The 24,647-nt window shown below is 39.4% G+C and overlaps 2 protein-coding genes across 5 annotated transcripts in view; one reads left to right on the top strand and one right to left on the bottom strand.

The window, feature by feature from the left end:
- The window catches only part of IL5RA (interleukin 5 receptor subunit alpha), a 40,705-nt gene extending 20,837 nt beyond the window's left edge, over window positions 1-19,868 (bottom strand). Inside the window, exons 1-10 of one of the 2 annotated variants that reach the window (XM_006054713.4) lie at window positions 19,647-19,868; window positions 18,228-18,379; window positions 14,224-14,308; window positions 12,367-12,512; window positions 11,260-11,398; window positions 7,228-7,381; window positions 6,966-7,153; window positions 4,375-4,520; window positions 1,124-1,262; window positions 349-750 (exon numbers count right to left, since the gene is read on the bottom strand). In XM_006054713.4, coding sequence (XP_006054775.3) covers window positions 737-750; window positions 1,124-1,262; window positions 4,375-4,520; window positions 6,966-7,153; window positions 7,228-7,381; window positions 11,260-11,398; window positions 12,367-12,512; window positions 14,224-14,308; window positions 18,228-18,266 — 1,050 coding nt within the window. In that variant the 5' untranslated portion in view covers window positions 18,267-18,379; window positions 19,647-19,868 and the 3' untranslated portion in view covers window positions 349-736. Of the gene's footprint in view, window positions 1-348; window positions 751-1,123; window positions 1,263-4,374; window positions 4,521-6,965; window positions 7,154-7,227; window positions 7,382-11,259; window positions 11,399-12,366; window positions 12,513-14,223; window positions 14,309-18,227; window positions 18,380-19,646 lie in introns of those variants that run through there. The other variant, XM_006054712.4, reaches the window with a different exon arrangement.
- Window positions 1-24,647, top strand: part of TRNT1 (tRNA nucleotidyl transferase 1) — a 95,945-nt gene that overhangs the window by 28,348 nt on the left and 42,950 nt on the right. The gene's annotated exons all lie outside the window — the stretch shown is intronic.

The following is a 24,647-nucleotide window of genomic DNA, read 5'->3' as shown; positions in this document are numbered from 1 at the left end:
ATATTCATTGGAAGGACTGATGCTGCAGCTGAAACTCCAATACTTTGGCCACCTGATGTGAAGAACTGACTCTTTTGAAAAGACCCTGATGCTGGGAAAGATAGAAGGTGGGAGGAGAAGTGGATGACAGGATGAGATGGTTGGATGGCATCACCAGCTCAATGGACATGAATTTGAGTAAGCTCAGGGAGTTGTTGATGGACAGCGAGGCTTGGCATGCTGCAGTCCATGGGGCCGCAAAGAGTTGGACATGACTGAGCAACTGAATTGAACTGAGGTCTGTTTTTGCTGAAGGCCTGGGTCTGAATCCAGATTTTGTGGACCCTGACCTTATTAAGTTTTTTAAAAAATTAAATTTATTTATTTTAATTAGAGGCTAATTACTTTACAATATTGTATTGGTTTTGCCATACCTTATTCAGTTTTGAAATCTTCTTTATGACATGAAACAAAAGTAAGAATTCAAAATTAAGTATGGAAACATTACAGAAATGGAGACCAGATTAGTAGTTGAGAGGGGTTAGGAATGGAGGAGGAGAGAGAGATGGATGTGCGTATAAAAGGGCACAAAGAAGAACCCTTGTGGTAATACATACGTGAACCTACACATGGAATAAAATTGCGTAGAACTAAATACACACACAAATGAGTACATATAGAACCAGTTAAATCTGAGTAAGATTGATGGGTGGATTCCTTGCCACTGTTTTTGGGTAGCATATTGCAGTGCAGGTTTTTAAGAGGTTCCTCCTGAAAGAAACCAAATGAAGTCTACATGAGTTCTTTCACCATGTTTCTTTGCAACTGCATATAATTTATATCAAAATTAAAAAGACATATTTTGGAAAAATTGGATAGAAGTGGAATTAGGTAATCTGAAAAAAATGAATAGGCACTAGACTTGGGAAGACCTTGTGCTCTTGAGAAGCTTGAAGGTTTAAACTTCATCGTTCTTATGGTAAATCCACCTCTGGTCAGAAAGGCAGCAAGCCAACTGACAGGGTAAGGCATAGTAGAGACGAGAGCATTTCAAGACTCAGAAGTGAACATGTCCACTTTCCAGGAGGATCTGCTACAACCACGAGTAAGGCCACGTGCCTTAAAATAAACAAGAGGTACTCACCCACGTAAATAGGCTGACTCCACTCGCTCCAGAGCCCCGTCGCTCTGCACACAGGGCTCACTGCTGCTCTCACTTGAATGTAATACTTAGAAACATCATCAATTATGGTGATGAGTGTATTGGTTGTCATTTTTTCTGTCTAAATGGAAAAAATAACATGATAAGCCTCTCCGTAACATGCTATTTAAATTATGCCCGTGACTAGACTGGAAAGTCATATGCAAGTGACTCAGTGTTCAGCGGCCCATTTAAAATCAATAAGACACACGTCAACTAGCGTCTTCTAGATCACTTCAGTATGGATGTGTTGGCAGTCATCTTTTGATGGAAAGCTAATAGCAACCAAAATAAATAAAATAGGCAATTGTAAGATCTCAATGATCCATCTGGGTCTAACTGATATTTCCAGAGTGAAAGACTGGAGGGGCCCATAGCAGGATGTGTAACTCCCATCATCTTGTCCCAAGATATTCTGTAATCACCTAACAATATGCCATGACTTCCATCATACTCAACAGGTGCCAGCAAAGTGCAGTCTATGACATATCTGGCCTGCTGCCTGTTTTTATAGAAACTACAAGCTAAGAATGACTTACATATTTTCAACAATTGAAAAATATAAAAAGTATTTTGTGACACAAGAAAATTACATGAAATTGAAATTTCAGTGTCCACAAACAGTTTTACTGGAATGCAGTTATGCCTATTTGCTTGTATCTGTGGCAGAGCTGAGTAATTTTGGCAAAAACAGCATGGTCTGCAAAGCCTAAAATATCTCCTCTGTGACCTTTTACTGTAAAAGTTTGCTTATCCCTGTTTCAATGTGTCACTCCCAGCCGGGGGTGGGGAGGAGAAGTGAAGAGTGGAGGGTGCATAAGGAAGTAGAAAAGAGTAGGGCCCTTGAATCTAGGGAAGGGGATTTGAATCCTAGCTCTAACCTCTAACTAAATGCAGGGCAAGTTGCTTAACCTCTCTGAGCCTCAGTTTTCTCATCTGTAAAATAGGAATAATACCATCAAACCAATGGATTATCAAATAAAGAAGCCCTAACTTTGTAAAAGCCACGCTTAAATATATTTTGGGTCAAATCACATTAAAACTGCTAATATTCAGCAATCCATTTTTGATCTGTAAAAACAACCATTTGGGGTTTTTCAACCTAGTAATATGCGCTCAGTAAATTCCAGTTTGTCGTAGGCAACATAGACTGACATTCTATAGTGTTGAATTGACCCTGTTTTCTCACAAAGGCTTCTATATTCTCTCTCCTGGTCAGTGTCTTCACCATGCAGCTAATTCCCTCTGCCCCAAACCAAGTTTATGTCCCTGGGGCCTCCACGTTACATACTCCTGGATATAGTTCTCCTTTCCTTGTCTCTACTCCAAAAACACTGCCATTTTAGGTCTCATCAATTTTTGCTTGGACCATTGCAGTAGCCATGAGACTGCTATTTCTATTTCCACATGTTCCCTCTACCCATACCCAGCTTTTATGCTGCTACCAAAATAATTCTACATTTCTCCAGATGTTTTCACATTTCTCTATGAAACACTCCAGTGGCTTCCATTGCTAATGGCCATGGTTTTAAAAAGAGAAACTACTTTATTCCAAGCAAAATCTTAGAGGCATTCTGGGAGAGGTGCTCATGTCAGAGCTAGAGTTACGATTCCAGTGTTGGTCTTAGGTCCAGCTGACTGAGTTACTGCCACTTGGCTGAAGGAGCCATGTTCTGTCAAGCCTTGGTTAATCCTTCTGCCTAGGGCCCTGGCCACTCCAAGTGTACTGGAGGACTGGCGTGAGTGAGGGCTGTTTATTGTGGTCCTTAAGGAGGAAATACACAAATGGAGGCAACAATTTGGGAGCTTTCATAGCAAGTTGACATTGCCATGGCATCCAAGCTCAGGATCACTGGGTTTGTCTTTGGCTATACTTGATTTTTCTAGCAAATCATACCAGTATATGGTGGATTAGACACTTTAAAAAGAAAACCAGTTTTTTGCCATATTTACTTGGGCATGCTGGCTAAAAAAGGTCCTTCTCTGCTTCTCCCACTAGGCAGGTTTCTATTCATCCTTCAAGATTCTGTTCAATTCCTCTCCCTTGGTGGAGGCCCTGGCAGCTTTGTTGACTCCCTGCTTATCCACCTGGCCTCTTGATCAGGCAGCTCTGAGACTGGGTGAGTGCATCCTGCAGACCAGGCCCCTTGAGAGCAGAAATGGCGCCTATTTGTCTATCTCCCACTAAGAAGCCAGCTTGTAAACATCTTTGTTAAACCAAATTGAGTTTGCAAGGCAGGAGTTTGAATCCTGACTTCTCCAATTTTTTCCTTTGCTTTGTGATGTTGGGCAACTTACTTAATCTCTCTGTGCCTCACTTTCCTGTAAGGGAATGATCATTGTATAGTTACATAATAGAGAAACTGTAAGTATAACAAGGGCCTTCCCTGGCTCAGTTGGTAAAGAATCTGCCTGCAATGCAGGAGACCCGATTTTCCATCCCTGGGTCAGGAAGATCCCCTGGAGAAGGAAATAGCCACCCACTCCAGTATTCTTGCCTGGAAAATTCCATGGACAGAGGAGCCAGGTAGGCTACAGTCCTTGGGGTCACACAGAGTTGGACATGACTCAGCAATTAAACCAAGTATTAACAAAGCTTAACTTATAGTTGATGCTTAATAAATATTGACTTTAATTTAGCTCCTTTCCCCTTGACTTTTTTGTCCATTAGGGCTAATGAAGTGGCATTTTTTTTTTTAAGTTGTGGTAAAACACACATAACAAAAAGTTACCATCTTAACCATTTTTAAGTCTGTGGCTCGACATTCACATTGTGCACCCCATCTCCTCATTTTATCCATTGTGAATAATACTGCTATGAACATGGTTGTTCAAAGGTCTTTGAGACCCTGCTTTCAATTCTTTTGGATATGTACCCAGAAGTAGAATTGTTGGGTCATATGATAATTCTATTTTTAATTTTTGAGAAATCCCCGTACTGTTTTCCATAGCAGCTGCACCATTTCCCCAACAGTGCTAATGAACTTTTATCTGATCCTTCACATTATTTTCAACTCAAAATAGGTCCTTGCAAGACAAAAAACCAGTAAGGTTTGATTTATTTTTACAAACTGGGATAGTTACCTTTGACTTTGTTAGTTCCAGGCTATAACCAGAGCTGTCAAATGGACAAGAATTTTTTTTTTTTTTAAAGAAATCTGAATGTCAAATAATGGAATGATTGGAATCATTACCTGAAAATATCCTTTCTTTGCATTGTAAATTTTCACCTCATAATCAAAGCAGTGGCTTGGAAAAGCAGAAACTGGTTTTTCCCAGTGGATAGAGAGACAGGTTCCTTTGATCTCTGCCGTGACGTTCGCTGGAGGATTTACTCGATCTGTGTTAGAGAACAAGGGCTTGGTGATCATGGTTGATAAGTGCAGTCCACCCACATATCTCAAGGTATTTCTAAGCTACATGTTCTCAAGTATTTTCCTCCTGCATTTAACCAACAAATCTGCAAGCCGCAGAACTCCGGCAGCCCGCATCTGACTCCCATCTTACAGCTACAGGAGAGATCTCTTCTGTAAACCTCAAAAATTCCTACTTAAACAGTCTCGAATGGTTGAATGCCCTTTCCTTCAGCTTATTAAGGCCCACCCCACCATCCATTTTTACTTCCCAAGTTGGGCCAACCTGAAGATAAACCTGTTCCTGGAGAGGTGTCCTGGAGACCCAACTAAGCCCTGTGCTATGGAACAGGTGTGTGGCTGGGCTGATCACTTCCCCTTTCTGGGCCTCAGTTTTTATTTCATTTTGGTTTGTGTATCTTGCTTTCGTTTGTTGTGAGGATTTGGTTTTTTCTTACAGAAAAAAAGCGGGTTGGGCTAAATGTGTCTTTGCTTATAACTCCATAGTTCTTTACCCTGAAATCTCACTTGATTGTTTTATGGCCGCTTGATATGGGTGGAAATTATTTCTAATTGGGTGAACTTGTCTAAAGTTATGTGACTTGGATCTCACAATTACTGAATCATAGCAACAAGCTAACAACGGGGCCCACTGGCTCCAGAGGCTGCCATCCCCTAAGCCAAAACGTTTTTCACCAAGAGAACACTTATTTCTTTTAGTAATATGAGGAGTTGGTCTCAATAAAGTGAAAATCATACAAGAAAATAAATGTCCATAGTCTGTCCCAGGCTGTGTCCATTTTCATATTAATATCCTTGTTTCATAGGTCTCTCTCAGTATTTTTTATTACCTGTTTTCATGAAAATGACATTTTTAGGTTATTTAATATGACCTAAAATATGCTATTGAAGAGAATTGTATAACCTCTTTAGCAAGTACTCTGTTTAAACAAAGTTATACATCCATACACATATGGATGATGAAAAGTAGAAACAGATACATATGTCACAAACCACATCCTTTAAATAATAACATTTTGCATATTTATTGGATACTTAGGCCAGGCACCATTCTAAGCACTCTATAATTATTAACGTACTTAATTGTCACAAAGACCTTGTAGGAAGAATTGATTTCTCCCCATATTTCAGGTGAAAAGCCTGAGGCACAGAGAAGTGGCCAGCTTGTCTAAGGTCGCTCAGCGAGTGAGTGGAGAAGCCAGGATCCAGGGCCAGGCAGCCTGGCCCCACAGGCCACACTAATAGCCATGCCATCACGGAAACCTTGAACATGAAGCACCAGAAATACTCTGTGAAGGGCTCCCAATGAGTTTCATTTATACAAGTATTTAGGATGAGGGAGAAGGTCTTCAGTTTTGCAGACTGAACAAGTGAAAGCTTAGCTCATATGCTTCAGTCAGAGAATCACATGGTGAGGGAGATCAGCTAACTCAAGAACGCCCAGAGGAGAGAGTCCAGAGGGCAGAGGACTGTGAGAGGAATGCACGAGAAGCAGGGGGCAGAGAGAGCTCAGGATGAGAAACCTGGCTGCCTTTGGGTAGCTGAGGGACCTTCTGGTGGGGAAGGAATCAGACTTGTTTGGGGGTGATGCCAACCCCTCGCAGGATCCGTGGGCAGACATTTCACAAGCCCAGCCAGAGCTGCTGAGTGGCGATCTGGGCTTCTTTCAGCAGGGAGCTCACTTTCCCTGGGTTCTCAACTAGGGGAGATTTTATCCCCTAGGGGACATTTTGAAATGTCTGGAGAATTACTAGGACCAACAAGGACCTACTGTATAGCACACAGAACTCTGCTCAGTGTTATGTGGCAGCCTGCGTGGGAGAGGAATTTGGGAAACAGATACAGGTATATGTATGGCTGAGTCACTGCCGTGCCATGAAATTATCACAGCATTGTTAATTGGCTATACTCGAGTATAAAATCAAAAGTTAAAAAAAAGAGAAGACTAAGTTTTAGAGATCTGCTCTTCAACATTGTCCCGATAGTCACCAATACTGTATTGTGCACCAAAGATTTGGAGGATACATCTCATGTTACCTCTTACCTCTCTTACCTCAATAAAACTAAAATTTAAAAAATAAAAATCATTAGGTATTGAGGTTAAAAAAAAGTCTGGGGACATTCTTATTGTCACAACTTGAGAATGGGTTGGAGTACTATTGGCGTCTAGCAGTTGGAGACCAGGGCTGCTCCTGAACACCTTGTAAAGCACAGACAGCCCCAGAGACTTCTTTGGCTGGATAATATGAGTAGCGCCGAGGCTGAGAAACCTTGACCCTGTGGTTTTTAAGCAGGAGCCATGTGGTCGTTCAGTATTAGATGAGTAGCCAAACTAGGTGATATTTATAAACCCTCCCAGTGCTGAGATTCTGCAATTCAATTATTCTGGTTTTGTGTCAAGCCTGTCTTACCAATGGCATGAAGGGCAAAGAGCTGATCGAAAGGCTTGATCGCAGCTTCATTGCTGGAGCCGTTAACATACACTGCAAGGTAGTCTCGCCCTTTGCTATTGATGAAAGTCCTGGGAAACCAGCAGGCAACGTTTCTCTGCAGAACGTCTTTGCTGTATTCCTGACATTCTTCAATCCAAGAGCGATACCTATATTGGAACACTCATAAGTTTTTAAGGCTGGAGGAAACAACCCATTCGCATAAGTGAAAATCGGTACTAACCTGTAGTAGAGGAAGTACTGTGTATCGTCAGGGGCATCCTTGCCAACAAGCCAGGTGCAGTGAAGAGAAACTTGGTATGGTCGTAAGTGTGTGTAATTATCTGCTTTCGTGTTTGTGGTGCAAGTTAAATTCACAATCTCAGTTCCAGGAGACCCTAGGTGGTCAAAAATTAGAAAAAAAAAAAATAGCAGATAAACATATACATGAATTGTTTCACATTTTGCTGTACAGTGGAAAGTAACACAACACTGTAAGTTAATTCTATTCCAACAAAAAAAATTTTTTTTAAAGAACAAAGCATTGCCACGACAGTTTTTGATAGTTTCTTTTAAACCCATAGGGATTGGGGACATCAAAAAGTAATTGTCACCACACAGTTATAGAAACCTATTCTCAAAAGGTCAGCTTTCTGGGGGATGAACTAAAATGACTAAGCCCTACTTTCTAACTTCAAAAGTTTTGCAGCTTCTTTGCAGGGAGGGTTTATATGTGATAGATATTAGAATTCAAGAGCAGTGTGATAGATTGTCATTCTGAGCTTGGTATACAGCAGCCTCAGGGTTCTGATGCTCCACTGTCAATAACTAGTTATGACTGAGAGAGCTAATTGAGGAAGGTCTCCAACGCCACTTTGCATCAGAGAACGAAGTGATTCATTAGGTAGTATCCAAATGCTTCATGAGTGACAGAGGTTGCCGCTCAAAAGGAAAGTAGTTTTGGCAACATTACAAAAGAACACTGCCTCTTCAGAGACCCAGTACACAGACTAGTGTGTTAAAGTCTACTTTAGGTCACCATAGAGCATTGAGTAGAGCTCCCTGGGCTATAGAATCCATTCTCGTTAGTTGTCTGTTTTATACATAGTGGTGTATATATGTCAATCCCAGTCTCCCAATCCACCCTACTCCCTCTTCCCCTTTGGTAGGTTTGTTCTCAATATTTGTGTCTCTGTTCTGCTTTGCAGATAAGTTCATCTGTACCATCTTTGTAGATTCCACATGTGCGGTGCTTAGTCCCTCAGTTGTATCCAACTCTTTGCGACCCCATGGATGTTAGCCCTCCACGATCCTTTTCCATGGAATTCTCCAGGCAAGAATACTGAAGTGAATTGCCATTTCCTTCTTAATATATGATACTTGTTTTTCTCTTTCTGACTTCACTCTCTTTGACAGTAGGTCCATCCACATCACTGCAAATGGCACAGTTTGGCTCCTTTTATGGCTGGGTAATATTCCATTGTGTATATGTATCTCATCTTTATCCGTTTCTCTATTGATGGACATTTAGGTGGCATCCATGCCCTGGCTATTGTAAATAGTGCTGCAGTGAACATTGGGTTTCATGTATCTTTTTGAAATATGTTTTTTTCCAAGTATATGTTCAGAAATAGAATTTCTGGGTCATATGGGAATTCTATTTTTAGTGTTTTGAGGAACCTCCATACTGTTCTCCATAGTGGTTGTATTAATTTATATTCCCACCAGTAGAGTAGGAGGGTTCCCTTTTCTCCACATTCTCTCCAGCATTTATGTATATATTTTTTGATGATGACTGTTATGGCCAGTGTGAGATGATACCTCGTTGTAGTTTTGAGTTGCATTTCTCTTTATAATTAGTGATGTTGAGCATCTTTTCATATGTTTGTTGGCCATCTTGTAGGTCTTTGGAGAAATTTCTATTTATGTCTTCTGCTCATTTTTTGATTGGGTTGTCTTTTTGATATTGAGCCTCTTGAGCTGTTTGTATATTTTGGAGATTAATCCCTGTCAGTTGCTGTGTGGGCAGATATTTTCCCCATTCTGAGGATTGTCTTTTCGACTTGTTTATGGTTTCCTTTGCTATGCAAAAGTTTTGAGGTTTCATTGGATCACATTTGTTTACTTTTGTTTTAATTTTCATTACTCTGGGAGATGGGTCAAAAAAGACCTTGCTGCAGTTTATGTCAAAGAGTATTCTGCCTGTGTTCTGGTCTAAGAAATTTTTAGTGTCTGACTTTACATTTAGGTCTTTAATCCACTTTGAATTTATTTGGGGGCTATATGTGTGTGTGTGGCTGATTCACTTTGCCGTACAATATTGTGTTTCTGCTCTACAGCAGTGTATATGCAGGTATATATGCATGTGTATATATGTGAATATGTATATATATATGTGTGTGCATATACACACATGTGTGCATGCATGCTTGGTTGCTTAATCATGTCTGACTCTTTGTGACCCCCATGGACTATAGCCCACCAGACTTCTCCTCTGTCCATGGAATTTTTCAGGCAAGAATACTGGAGTGGGTTGCCATGCCTTCCTCCAGGGGATCTTCCAGACCCAGTGATCCAACCCGAGTCTCCTGTGGCTCCTGCATTGGCAAGCAGATTCTTTACCACTGAGCCACCTGGGAAGCCCTTATATATGTATACATATGCATATATACACACACACACACACACATGTATACACATATTTTCATATATATATGTATGTGTATACGTGTGTGTGTGTGTGTGTGTGTGTGTGTATGTGTATACTTTCTCCAGGCACTAAATGACCAGATAATCTGTGCCAAGTATAGTTTAGAGTTTCTGAGGTCTGCTTCTCTCCTAGTTTCCTTCCAAGGAATGATGTGGTGTGAATTCAGTCTGATTCAAGGCAGAAATAATGACGTTTTCATTATTGTCACCCCACATCAGTGTGCTCAGAGAGCAGTTGAGGTTGCAGAAGAATATGAAAGGCTTGTTAAGGCACACTCCAGTTACTCACTGCAGGGACGTGGAAACGTGCTTTAGTGTACAGCAGATGACGACTTGTATTTGTGGTCTTCTGTCTACCTTAGATTCTGTCTCTGCCTGTGACATCAAGCCTACTGTGAACTGGCCGCTGTGTAGTCCAGACATCATGTTCTACTGAGTGAATGGGAAGATCTTCATGATGCTGCTCTCGGTCACACACATGATGCGGGAGGCATGGCCTTTTCATGCAGTGATGTGATGAGAGGATAGTTTGACTGTTGGCCACAGCCAGACTGGTCCAGGCGATGGTTGTTATGCACACGTACACACATCCCAAGACTTGGTGGCCCGTTCTCCCTTTTTCTTTCTCTGTTCTGTGTGTCTGTTTGTCTTCAAGGTTTGAATCATAAGTGTCACTGGTTCTAAGTATTAGAAACCCCAGCTTTCCACAGAAGGACCATATAGACATAGTAGGTGTTAATCTCGTTGCTCATGGCACTCAGGCTATCCAGTCTCATGGCTTCTATGAACCGTCAGCACAGTTTTCTTCAATTTCATTTGAGAGGTCATACAATCGTAAACATCCACCGGTGTAACAGGGAGCACTATGTCTGAAGCCTGAAGCACATGCTGTTTGTATGCTTGTGCAGGAAAGCAGGAGACTCCGCCCTGCGCACAGGGCAATACAGACCAGGATGGCAGGGTTAACATCTATTTACTGTTAAAGATAAAGAATGTAATGTTGTATGTTGTGCCACATGAATAGCACAGCATCCCTGAATGAGTTCTGAAAGGAACAGCAACCTTCTGCGCATCAGATGGAAAAAAAAGGGGCTTCCCAGAGCAGATACGACTTGATCTGGGCTTTGAAGTATAGGAAGAATTCAGAAAAGCAGGCCGAAGAGGTAAGCTCAGGGCAGTGAGGGCTCAGAGGCAGGACTGTGCTGGTGTGGAGGGGTCATGGTTGGAAGTCATCTGAGAAGAGCAGAGGATTCATGTGGGGAGCGAGTGGAAAGATGTCCTAGAATCCAGTTATGAGAGAGCTCAGCTTTTGTTTACGACTCCCTGTCTCCTGAGCCGGGGAGGAAGAAGAATTCTCAATGTTTGCAGGGAGCTGCTGGATGGGATTGACTGGGTCACACACACTAACCAGTGATCTCGGTCTCCGAGAGGACGTGGATGAGGTAAAAGAACACTGTAGGGATGAGTGACTAACTTACAGAGAAAAGCGAGGCGTGTTCCTCTCCTGACTTCCCCATGTTTACAAAGATCTGGAATTGAAAACCAGGCCCTCAGAGACCTGCCTTACCTGTTGGGGCTTCAAGTTCTGCAGAAACCCAGCTGCTGGCTTGTAGGGAGTGGTCATTCCAGGGCACTGTCTGCACACTCGCTGAAAAGCCTTTGTGAAGGATGGTTACGAGGCTTCTCTCAGTGTTCCTGGTTTCGTACTAAAAATAAAACCCACAAGTCATGATATGTAAAGGGGAAATGACCTGCAGAGAACTATTTAATCAAATAGGAGTTTTCTTCCACTTTTTAAATGGCATGTAAACACAATGCAATGCAATCATTCTGCTAGAAAAAATCAAACCCAGTGTTTCAAGGTTATGTTCTTATCCCTAAACTCATCAATCAAGTTGTACACATCAAATAGGTGCAGCTTTTTACCGAAAACAAAGAGGTTTTTAAAATGAATAAACAAATTGTCTAGTTTAGATTGGTACATGTTTTAAAAATACATAATGAAATATAGAAAATAATTATTCAAGGATACCTGAATTAACTGCTTCTTATAAAAACAAACAAAATGCTAGAGTTCAGACTCCAGTTTCCTTTGGCCACCATCTCTGGCTCCAATCTCCTCCCCAGAGGTAAATTTTTGATGGAGAATTCTCTAGAATTCCATATTGACTGACATAGTACTGCTTCTCCCTTAGTTTGATTTATGGCACATCCGCTCGGTACCTGGTGCTTTACTATATCCCTGCAGTGAACCTGGGGCTCTGGGATCTTACGTGACTGATGGAAGTAGTAAAGGCAGGAAGTGGCTGAACTGGGATTTGAATTTGACCTTTTCCGTTAGGTACAATGGCCCCTCTCCTCTTTTGCTTGGTTATTCTCTTCTGTTCTTTTGAATATTTTAGAGGCAACATAAAATCAATATCTAAACCATTGTAGCTCAGAAGTTACTAAACTTTATCGTTAAGTGGAAGAATTGGTCCCACAGTTTAAAATGTTCCAAGCCACTGTTTTAGTGTGGGTATGGCACTAGTTCTCAGCCGTTTCAATAGAGACATTGCCCTCCTAGGAATATTAACAGAAAGCTCTGTAGTGGTTTTCTCTCTTTTTAGATAAAATTTCCTTTAATAAGGAAAATTCAGTCTAGGTAAGCATTGCCATCAGAATAAACACTTACATCTTCTTCTTGTGGAGCATTTATTTTCACATGATATCCTAGCTGGACATTGCTTTGTTCTTGATCAGGATTTGGTTCCCAACGTAAAAGAACTTGAGCTAAATTGACAGCTTTAATGGTGAAATTGACTGGTGGTAGAAGTAAAACTGTTGATCAAAAGAAAAAAGCCATGCAATGTTTAATTATATGAAACATTTTAAAATCATTAAATGTTTTATTGTGTAGTATAGTATTTTATTATGCTATCAGACTGTATAGCACTGAAATCATCTTAGGAAAAGGTTCTTTAGAACTGTTTTTAGCTCATTGTCTTTTTTACTTTGCCCTGGTATTTACCTATAACACCTACAGGTGTTTTATTGAAATATGAATATTTTACTATATTATTATTCAGTATAATAATTTTCAAAGTGTCATTATCTATTAATGGGCTAAAATAGTATGTTAGTTTGTGGGTAGCAATGTGTTTAATGACATGGAATAAAATTGAATAGAAAATATCAGGTGCATCAAACATAAGAAGTCCTATTTCATGAACTTCTTATTTGTTCCATAAATATAGTCACATATTTGTATACTGGTTCAGGATGTAAAGATTTGTTTCTTACTATGATTCAAGGTCAAAAAACTTGTAAGCAAAATTACTCACTCAGCATTTATAAAAAGAAAATGTTTTTTCCGCCCTCATGAACCACTCTCTAACAGAGTCTTCAAAATCAAAGCTTTCATTTAAATTACAAAATCAATGCCTGTTCTTAGAAATCTTGGGAAGCACAGATGATCAAAAAAAAAAAAAGAAAATACAGCCACAGTTTTATCACTGAGTGGCATTAACATGTAATACATTTATTGTCTTTTTTTCTTGAGCATACATTTATACAACTTTTAAAATTTTTGCTAAAGTTGGGCTTCCCTGGTGGCTCAGATGGTAAAAAGTCTGCCTGCAGTGCAGAAGACCCAGGTTCAATCCCTGGGTGAGGAAGATCCCCTGGAGAAGGAAATGGCAACCCGCTCCTGTATTCTTGTGTGGAAAATCCCATGGACGGAGGAACCTGGTCAGCTACAGTCCATGGGTTGCAAAAAGTCAGACGTGACTGAGTGAGTTCACTTCTTTCACTTATAGTATTGTACAATTATGAAACCTTTGATGAATTTACTCGTCAGCACATTTCCACTGACATTTAATATTTAATAGCTTTCCGTGACTCTGCCTCCACACCTGCCGCATACAGACTTCTGGGGCTCCGTCTGTACTTCATCGGCCGTTATGGTAGCCACTGGCCACATGTGGCTTTTAAATAAAATCAGAGTTCACTGTCTTAGTTACGTGAGCCATATATCCAGTGCTCAATAGTCAAGTATCATTGGACAGTGCAGATACGAGAACATAGTCATTATTGTAGCAGGTTCTCTTAGTGCTAGTGGGGGACTCATGTGATGGGTTGTTTTGTTTTGTTTTTTTTTTTTTCCTTAAACCCACTGATGTTTCTGAAGCAAACATAGTGGAAGCTTCTTATTCTTTGGTTCTGAGAACTTTGAGAGGACTTGAACTATATGCTTGTCTGGGAAGGTGTCCAAATACGGCCACCGGCTGCAGCTTTATTTTGAGTGCCCGTCTGCCCACATTTGGAATACGATTTCCCACTGCAACATAAAATATCCGCTTCAGCCAACTTTGCTTTCTTAAAATATAGTATGTTTAAAGAACTGATATTCTGATAAGAATAAATGTTCCATCCCTTTTAAAAAAAATCATGATTTCCTAATTGAGTCTTATTTAGGAGAAAGTAATACTATCCTTTTTTGCAATGTACTTATTTTTTAAAAAAATTATTGAATTTAATAGGTGGTGCTTACATTTTTTATCAGGAAGTAAGTCTGCTTGCAGTATTACTGCCGCTCCCAAAAGAATCAGTAATTCAGGTGCCATGATGATCACAACCTACGGAAAACAGAAAGAGAAAAATCCAAATGGCCACCTGTTGCCATTTCTAAGAAAAGCTGATAGCTCCTTTCTAAAGAAAAGTATAGTCATTTGGCCATTTAACAGACATTTATGAACTTTATGTGTTAGAAATACAAATATGAACAAATCTTGGATTTTGTCTTGCCAACATGGATCCATAATCTGAGAGACAGAATGAAGTGTAAATCAATCATTGTAACTCCAGCTTCAAAACTGCCCTAGTAAAGATGTGTATAAGAAGCAAAGAGACTTCTGAATTGAGTCCTAAAGGATATACTAGAGTCCTTACACACACACAAGTGAGGAAAGGCATCCATGGTGGCACATGGAGCCCTGCGAAGCCAGAAGAGAGGCAACAAAATAGAAGAAGGTTGATATTCCATGAGAGATGACAGCAGATGTTTGAACAGTAGAAGACAGAGTTAATCAAATTGAATATGAATATCATTACCAGTTTCACTAATAAGAATTTACATATGAGCATGACATGTCCAGCATGACAAAGAATTTAAATCTAAAATGTTTACATGGATAAAAGACACTTTGTATCACAAACCTGGAATAAGTGTTTAGTACTTCAGACTTCAGAGAGGCGGAGTATTTTGATGAACCCAGAAAGAAATAGGCCATTAAAGGGAATGAAAACATAGTTATAGGCCTGAAGAAAATAAAACTGTTATTTGTTTATTTTAAATAAAAATAAGCAGACAATGAATCTAGAGTAGAAATATTAGCATAACTCAAGTGTGGCTGTCTGAAAAAAGTAGTTATATTGTTTCAGGAACATTTTTTTAACATGTGAAAGAAAAGATCTCTTGTTGAGAATTGTAGATTAGAAATCTTGAATGTTTCCTTTGAAAATTTCGGAAGGCATTTTTCATATGAACTTAACAAAAATAACATTCTGCCTGCTAAGTTTTGTCCTCCCTGCCACCAGATGATGAGGGTGTGTAGTTATCCAATTTACAATGGTGAAAAGATAGTTAAAAAACAGACCCAGTCTCAGATCTTCCTCCAATTCTAAAACCTATGTTCTACACTTACTTAAGTGACACAATTTTTAATTTAAACTTTTATTTAAGTGATGTGATATTTTTCAAACATAATTCTGGTAGAACCACAGAGGATAGGCGTTGGCTAAATGGATACATTCAGGAAGAACCAAAAACCACACTTTCTTCACTTTTACTACTTACTAATGAAATTAGTAAAATGTCACAGCAGGAAGATAGAAACAGCATACAAATCAATTAATTTCTTTTTCAGATAAACTCAAGTATTGCTAATCAGAGTTATGCCACTTTTTAAAAACGTTTTATTCTGTATTGAGATACAGCTGGTTAGCATGTTGTGATAGCTCCCGGTGCACAGAGAAGGGACTCAGCCACACATGTCCATGTGCCCTTCTCTCCCCAACCCCCTCCTATCCAGGCTACCACACAACGTTGAGCAGAGTGCTCTCTGCAGGTCCTTGTTGGTTTTCCATTTTGGATACAGCAGTGTGTACTGTCCATCCCAGACTCCCTACCTGTCTCTTTCCCCACCCTTCCCACCATCCTCCCATAACCATAAGTTGGTTCTGTTAAGTCTGTGAGTCGCTTTTTATTTTGTAAGTTCATTTGTGTCATTTCTTTTTAGATTCCGCATATAAGGGATGTCATACAACATTCCTCCTTGCATCTAGAGTTATGCCCCTTGTGATAAGAATCATCCTGTTTCTTTCTCTGATTTTACACCATGTAGAAAAAGATTTTTTAAAACAACAGTAACGATAAAAGCAGCTGTTCTAAAGTTTTTAAAGGTTTCAGTAAGTGAGAATGTTAAGGATTTAAAGGCACGCCTTGGTGATTTACTAAGTCTTAGAAGCCAAGATAAGAACTCCTTAGAGACTTCCCTTGTGGTACAATGGTTAAGACGCGGTGCTTCCACTGCAGGGGCAGGCATGGGCTTGATCCCTGGTTGGGAATTGAGATCTCATGTGCTATGCAGTACGGCCAAAAAAAAGAAAAAAGTGAAAAAAAAATCCTCATAGCTTCCTCTTCAAGTTTAGAAGGCAGTGTCTTTAAAATTTCAGTATTTCTGGAAATAATATCACACGTGTTCTGAGTTTTCACTAATCATTATTACTAGGAGGAATTCTCAGTCAGAAAAAAATGCAAAATTGATTTTCCCCAAGTGAGTTTTACTGACTGGCAAAGTAAGTAGTATGTTATAAACAGTACTTGTAAAAATAATAAATTGCCATTAAATTTTGAAGTAATAAACTATCACATGCCTCAATGTGGAGATAATTGAATATTTCACATAACCAAGCAGTCTGCCGTAGAATTTTTTATGTGTTCTGATTTTATAGCTGATGAAAACAGAATTGTTTCTCAAATTTGACCAAAAATTTGTGATGATCAATTTATCAGCCATAAAACTGCCATGCACATTTTTTTCACATTTTACTGAGATATTCTGTGTTTAAAAGGATGATAACTTTGAATAAAAGAAGTTGTCCTATAGGCAACACAGAATACTCAACTAGGAGTCCAAATACTACCAAGAATAACCATTTTTTTGTGAGCCAGATAAATTCAATAGAAGCCTGGGTATTACTGAAGGTTCAGCAGGTGACCCTGTATTTTTCTATAATTCTGTTTGCTCTGCTCATTCCCTGAAAGCACCTTCAGCCTTTGCTCATGTCTTCTTAATATTTCTGGTCTGTGACAGAGCAGTCACTCCTTCTGGAAAACGAACTTGAATCTTTTGGGGTCATCTCTTTAATCCAGTGATATACTGTTACATAGATGTCAGCTGGGTAATATTTTGTTGTACAGTAGGTTGTTTCACTACATTAAAATTTATAGAAATAACTTGTTATCCATTCTTCTCATGGATACTAATTAAAATCCGGCAGAAAACCATTAAATGTTTAAAGTAGATTCCAATTCAGAATGAAGCAAGCATGGGTTGCCTACCTATTAATACCATTATCAGAAATGCATGCCCAGTCTCTTAGAAAGACCATGGCTACCTGTTCTTGTCATATTTCATTGGGTTGATGTAAAATTCCTCGAGTGCTCTCTGAGAATCAGGCATCTGGTAGGTGTTATATTCTTTGAAATTTGGGAGTAAACAGGAGCACCATCGCTCACAGCACAGATGTTTCTAGAAAGCGGGGTAAAGTCCTGACCATTGAAGATGAATTTCCCCGGTGTTCCTGAGAATTGGTCAAGTTCTACTGAAGTTCAGACTTAACGTTTTCCCCACTCTCTTTCCAGATTATTTTGCTGCCCAGGTCGTTTGTTTTATAACCAAAGTTGTATTTACCCTTTTTAAAGAAACTTTTTGAGTCAGCTGTGGTGACAACTAATTAAAACTCAACTTCAGTGCACAGAAATTGAAAAGCAACTGAGAGGATTCATGGTCCGTTAAACCCTCAAAAGTAGAGTTTACTTTTTACTTCCTTTTTTTTTCCTGTACAGTGTAATCAGCAATAAAACATATCTCTTGGGGGATGAAGAATAAATAAATAAACCAAGGTGTAAAATGCAAATGACATGTTTAGCTAGGTATGTTGCATTACCCCAAGTGAAAAATTGTACATAGTCCTAAAAATATGAGTCATTAGGAGCATGTATAAGGCATGCAACCTTTTTTTCTGCCTTACTACAGGACTTCTGATTAATTTTCTGAAATAGTCCATAAATATAACTCAGTGATTCAAACTGTTGCCACATTCATAAAGCCTTGTTAGCCAAGGTGGAAATGGTGCTGCCACCCTGAGTATTTGGGAAATGCTGGCAGAAAGAGTTTGCTGCCCAAATCTCCTAATGGTTAAATGTCTTCCAGCTAATGGCACTTGGTGCCATGTCATCCCACACCCACACTTCCCTGTTCCCGGGCATACCTGTCTCCTTCGGTTGGTCCTCTCGTTTCTGATGACCATCCATGCTCAGCAGCCGACAGCCAGGACCACCTCCATGTTGTCAGTGCTCGTGGCTGCAGCCGCAGCACCTAGCACAGCTTCAGGCCCGGGGCAGATGCTGCATATGCCTGGCTCTACACAAAGTAAAGGCAAATTAATGCACAGCCCTTAACAAGTCGAGCTCTGCAGGGAAAAACCTAGCAGAGGGACAAGTTAGATTAGAGCACGGCAGGCAGGGAGCACGAAGCAAACCTGGGCTGTCTAGGGGGAGATGTGATACTCTTGGTACCTTGCCTAAAAATTTCCCCAAGCAGCATTTCAAGTAATGGAAACAAATGAGGTGATTTGATTTGCCAAACTTTATTATGTTTGAAATGCAAACAGTTAACAAATAGCTACATATATTAACATATTTTTCAGTAACTATGAAAGAAGGCATACCCTTTCACGAGAAATATTAGAAATTGTACCGGGTAATTCAATTTTCAACCTGATGATTCATTAAATTGGGTATCAAATACATTAATCAATATGGCTATAAAAAGTCACTTTTCATGTGTTAATGAGTTGTAGGCTCATAGAGTATTAAAGAGAATCTGATTTTTTTCCATGTCTTCCTTTCTCTCTTTGTTTTCATTCCATCCATTTTTTCTGTATATAAGGAAACATGTTTACACTGATTGGGGTGAATATTTAATAAAATAGTGAACCTGAAACCGAGTGAGATATTTCAGCAAGTTTTTGGAGATTTTATATACAATCCAACAATTTTTTTTCAAAATCCCAGAACCCTCAAAAGAAACAGAAAGCAGAATGCCTTCAGTTAGAGCCAGGGCAGCCATCTCCTCTTTTTGTTTCTGCATTTGTAACTTTCTTATTAATTCAAACTTCCTCATCAAGTTATTTTATCCTGTACCCTATTTTTTAAACTCATATATTTCCCCAGAAAACTTAGCAGAGTCTGTGTTCTCATTTTAATCTCGGAAGTATCTGCAACAGCGGGTAACAAGCGTCTTAAACAAGAATCAGCAAAACACATAGCTTTTATTCCAGTGTGACTCACCTTCACACAGACTACACACCTCAGTTACTTAGCCCAACACAAAGGAATAGAATATTACACCCAGAGTGGACATGACTGACCTGATAACATGTCTATAGTAACGTTATTAGTTCCATTCCTGCTAATAATAGAGTTCTAAGGGGTTTTGTTTTCCCCATTTCTTCATGTAAAAGTTTGCCATATATTTACAAGTCATTCTCTCACTTTTTCTATTCCCCACCTGCCCCTACCCCTGCCATGTAATGAAATTATTAGGAGGTGGAGCCCAGGATGGTATTAGAGAGAAAAAAGAGGCATCTGCTCACTCTGAGATGAATCAGTTCTGGATCCCCACTTACGGAGAAGTGCAGTGGCCTTGCCATCAGAAGCTGCTGCAGGGCACTGAAAATGAACCTTATCTCTGTATACTTTTGACTTAGAGGCAGATCTTCTTCACTGTTTCATCATCGCAGCTATAATGGTTACAAACTCACAGCCAGTTCCCTTGACGATGGGAGGGCAGCAGGGCTCCTCTAAGCAAATATCAAGGAGCATCTGTGAGCAGGTAGTTCTGGATGAGCCTTAATCCTATAATGAAACTCCTGAGGACTAAACTGCTGTTGAGTGAAGGCCCTCTCTGTTCCTGATAGCCACTATCTGATAACTGTCTCATCTGCATTTTCACTGTCTTTCTAGATGCTTTGCTCTGTTCAGGAATTTCAGTGAACACTGGCTTCTGGGTGGCAAGGTAATACATTTTTCCTGGGCACTTTCCAGAATTTCTGTTTTCTTCATGTGCTTTGTTCAGCTGGAGGATTTTTTGTGCCACTGTCATACAGTACCAGACACAATGATTTTTACAGAAAAATGGGGAATCTACCGCTCCCTACAAGCTGAGCAGCAATTTTCAGTTTTCAGAGGTTCCTTAACCCTTCTCTGCTGTGTTAGCAGGTCCTGCGCCCTCAGATAGATGGGTGTGTGCTGGAGGCGGGGCAGAGGAGGGAGATGGTTTCTGGTGTCACGAGTTGCTGGCCTTGGCGAGTCTGGATCTGCACATGGGGACAGTGGCCGTGTTTTTCTGTGCACACCCAAGACCTGCTGTCTCTGATCTCCCGGTTCCCCGTGCAGCACCTAGCTGGCCTCCCCTCAGTACCTTCAATTTAAGTAAACTTAGCTGGGTTCTCCTGTCCTTTGTTCCATTTCTGTCTAGGGAATTTCCAGGTGAGTGACTTGCAAACCCGACTTTTAAAAATATGTTTCCCAGGGTTTAAATAGATGAAAATGTCACTTAACGTTATTAAGTGCCTGAGGCAGGTGGAAGTCTTTCTCTTTGAAAGGGTATCTCCAGGCTTAGCCCATGGGGGTGAGCAACAAGTAGCCCCTGAGAAGTGGGAACAGAGGGGCCCAGGTCCCCACAGAACTGATGCGAGAGAGGCAATGGCCAGGTGCGATGAGGGGTTCAGTTTACAAGATGAAAAATGACAGGCACCCCAGTGAGACTTCCTGCAAGTCAGTGAATGTCTTCTGCAAGGATAGCCACTGGGGTTCCCAAAGTAATCATTTTAGCAGTTGCCAAAGAAGAACCGGATCAGTTGTTATTAGATGATCTGAATAAACGTGATTTTCCTTGGGGAAAGGAAAAGTTGAACTGGGAACTGAGAGAGATCCATTTATTTGCTAAGATGGACCCAGAGAAGTTTAGATACAGTATCAGCTGTCTGACCTACTTTTTAGAGTCCTGCATCTAATTTTGGTTGCAGCGTATTTGTCATCCTCAAAACCTGAAAACTAGTTACCAATCATCGTGAGGGCAATAATTGCTGGCCAGAAAGGCTGTTTTGACATTTTCTATGTTTCTTACATGCATTTATTCAAGAAATATTTATTAAATCCATCTATGCAACATGCCAAAAGCTGTTACAGACACAGAGAAAATCAGATCTGGCTTTTACCCTGGATACCGTCTTTCAAGGTATATGACACTTTATCAGCCATGCCAATATTAAAAACCCAAAGAAATAAGCTTGCATTTTGTTCCCATGCCCTATTTCCAAATAAATCCAAGGAAAGTAAGAGGCACAGCTTTGCGTAGTTTATTTTTTGTGGCAAGAACAGTCTTCTTTAGAATAAACTGCCGATGTCCAAAGATAGTATAATGGAACATGTTGGAAGAATTCACATAAATGGTTTTTCAAAAAGTGAAACAAAAATTGGCCTGAATTTTTTTTTTTTTTTGCTGTTTAGTTTTAACTGGAGGATACTTGCTTTACAATGTTGTGTTGGTTTCTGCCACACAACAATATGAATCAGCCATAGATGTGCATATGTCCCTTCCTTCTTGACCTGCATTTCTTAAGCAGCAAAATAATCCAGGTTTAGCCAGAGTATAGTTGAAAATGTGAATAGTAATGCCATGGAAAATAGGATTATGTGGTTCTTTCTTGAACCCTTCTTAAAGGCACTTGCTAAAGATCTTACCTGTAGGAATCCATTCTGTGGAAAATGTGAAATATAGACCAAGATTTATCTGAGAGAGGGGAAGTAAACACAATGCATTGTACTTTGACTTAAAATAGTAAAAGTAGTGTGGAAATGGTTAAGAGAAATATATAATCTTTTCAAGATTGAAATAGGTTGATAATAAAAGGAGTGTTTATCAAGAACTGTTAAACATAGAGTACTATGGAAAAATGCTAAATAAAAACAACAGGAGTGCAAATATATATACACACATATATATGTGTGTATGTATGTATACATACTTTTTTTTTTCATAATCTCATATTCTATAAAAGACCAAAATGATAGGCATGGTTATCTCTAAGTGGTAGGTGTTTTAGTTAGCTATTGCTATAGAGCAACCAACCACAAACACCATAGTGGGAAACAGTGATAAGCATTTATTTCTTGCCCAAGCTTCAGAGTTTTGTCCAGGGTCTGGCTAAATTTGGCTGGATTCCAGATCATGGAGTGGGTTCAGGTTTATTCTAAGTATCTGTTGTTCACTTGAAACCAGTGGACACACAAGGTATATTCTTTTCATGTGATCCCGAAAGTGCAAGAAAGTAAGATGAACTGGACACGAGCATTTGAAGTGTCCACTTGTGTCACGGTCACTGACATCCCAAGAGTCAGGGCACATTGTGTGGCCAAACCCTGAGTCACTCCCCCCAGGAGAGGAGTGAGAATTGGAACCAGTAGCTTGTTCTACCACAGTGGGATTGATCTTTCCTTTACATTTCTTTTTCTAAAGTATTTGTTGTTGGTGTAATTTATTTGGCTGTGCTGGATCTTTGCTGTGGCACTTGGAATCTTCAATCTTTAGTTGTGGCATGCAGAATCTTTTAGTTGAAGCCAGCGGGATCTTTACTTGGGATATACAAGTTCTTAGTTTTGACATGTAGCATCTAGTTCTTTGACCAGGGATCAAACACAGGCCTCCTGCATTGGGAGCTTGGAGTCTTAGCCACTGGACCACCAGGGAGGTCCTTTAATTTCTTCTTATGCTTCTGTTTATGCAAATGTTTACTCTACACAAATGCAGGAGTAGTGTTTTTTGTTTTGTTTTTTTTTTAATATTAGAGAAATAGAGATAAATGGAATAGAATTGAGAGTCCAGAAATAAACTCTCACATTTATGGTCAACTGATTTTTTGACACAGGAGTCAAGATAATTCAGTGGAGGAAAAAAAAAATCACTGTTCAATAAATAATGCAGAAACATATGCAAAAGAATTATATTCAACCCTTATAGCTCACAGCATATACAAAAATTAACTCGACATGGATGGATGTGGAGATTATCATATTAGATAACATACTATGTCAGACAGAAAGACAATGTCATATGATATCACTTGTGTATGGAATCTAAAAAAAAATAATACAAATGATCGTATTTACAAAACAGGAATAAACTCAAAGACATAGAAAACAAACTAATGGCTACCAAAGAGGAAGGGAAGGAGGGATAAATTAAGAGTTTGGGATAAATAGATAAACAGGAAGGTCCTACTATGTAGCACAGGGAACTATATTCAGTATCTTGTAATAACCTATAATGGAAAAGAACCTGAGAAGTAATATATATGCTCACTTTGCTGTATAGCAGAAAGTAACATATATATATATTTACATACACACACACATATTTATGTACATACATATACCCAAATCAAAGTAGATACCAAAAGCCAATATGTGCATGAAAAACTGCTTGACATCATTATCACAAATTAAAACCATAATGAAATACCTCTTAATACCCACTGGGGTGGCTAAAATGAAAAAGAAAGGCAGTAAGTAGTTACTGGTGAGGATGTGGAGAAGTTGGAACCCTCAGAGACTGTCGGTGGGAACGTAAAATGGTGCAATCACTTTGAAAAAGAGTCTAGTGGTTTCTCAAAAATGTTAAACACAGAGTTGCTATATGACCCAGCAATTCCAGTCTTTAGCAAACACCCAAGAGAACTGAAAACAGACAGCCACACAGAAATGTTTACATGACTGTTCATAGCAGTATTCTTCATAACAGCCAAAAAGTGAAACAACAGAAGATATCCATCAACTGAAGAATGGATTGAGAATCTCTGTAAGGAATGTTGTGAAACCTTAAAAAGGAATGAAGTTCTTAGGCATGGTATAACATGGATGAGTCATGAAAACATAAAGCTAAGTGAAAACAACCAGTTCACAAAACTGACTTTGTATAGTCCCACTTATATTAAACATTTAGAAATAAATAAATAAACATTTAGAATAGGCAAATCTATGGGAATAGAAAGTGGATTAGTGGTTTCCTAGGGCTGGATGGTGAGAATTTGGGCAAAATGGTAAGTGATTGCTAATGGGTTTGAGGTTTCTGTTTAATGTTATTTTTGATTGGAGTATAGTTGTATTACACTGCTGTGTTAGTTTCTACCATGCAGCACAATGAATCAGTCATATGTATATACATATCCTCTCCCTTTTGGATTGCCTTCCCATTCATGCATGTCACCATAGATAACTTGGTAGGATTCCCTGAGCTATGCAGTATGTTCTCATTAATTGTCTGTTTTCTACATAGTTTCAGCAGTGCATATATGTCAATCCCACTCTCTCAATTCCTCCCACCTGCTTCCACTTTCCCCTGTAATTGTTCTCTACTTCTGTTTGAGGGTTCTTTTGAGGTAATGAATGTGATAAAATGTTCTAATATTGATTATATTGATGATTGCCAATTCAGTGACTATACTAAAAGCGGTAGGTATATTTTATGACATGTGAATTATGTCTCAGTCAAGCTGCTATTTAAAAAACAATAAATGAACCAACAGGATTTAAATAGTATCCCAGGTATTAATTGAACAATCCCAGTA

Source organism: Bubalus bubalis, chromosome 21 (genome assembly GCF_019923935.1).
Source record: "Bubalus bubalis isolate 160015118507 breed Murrah chromosome 21, NDDB_SH_1, whole genome shotgun sequence".
NCBI lineage: Eukaryota > Metazoa > Chordata > Mammalia > Artiodactyla > Bovidae > Bubalus > Bubalus bubalis.
This window is presented reverse-complemented; position numbering and strand designations above follow the sequence as displayed.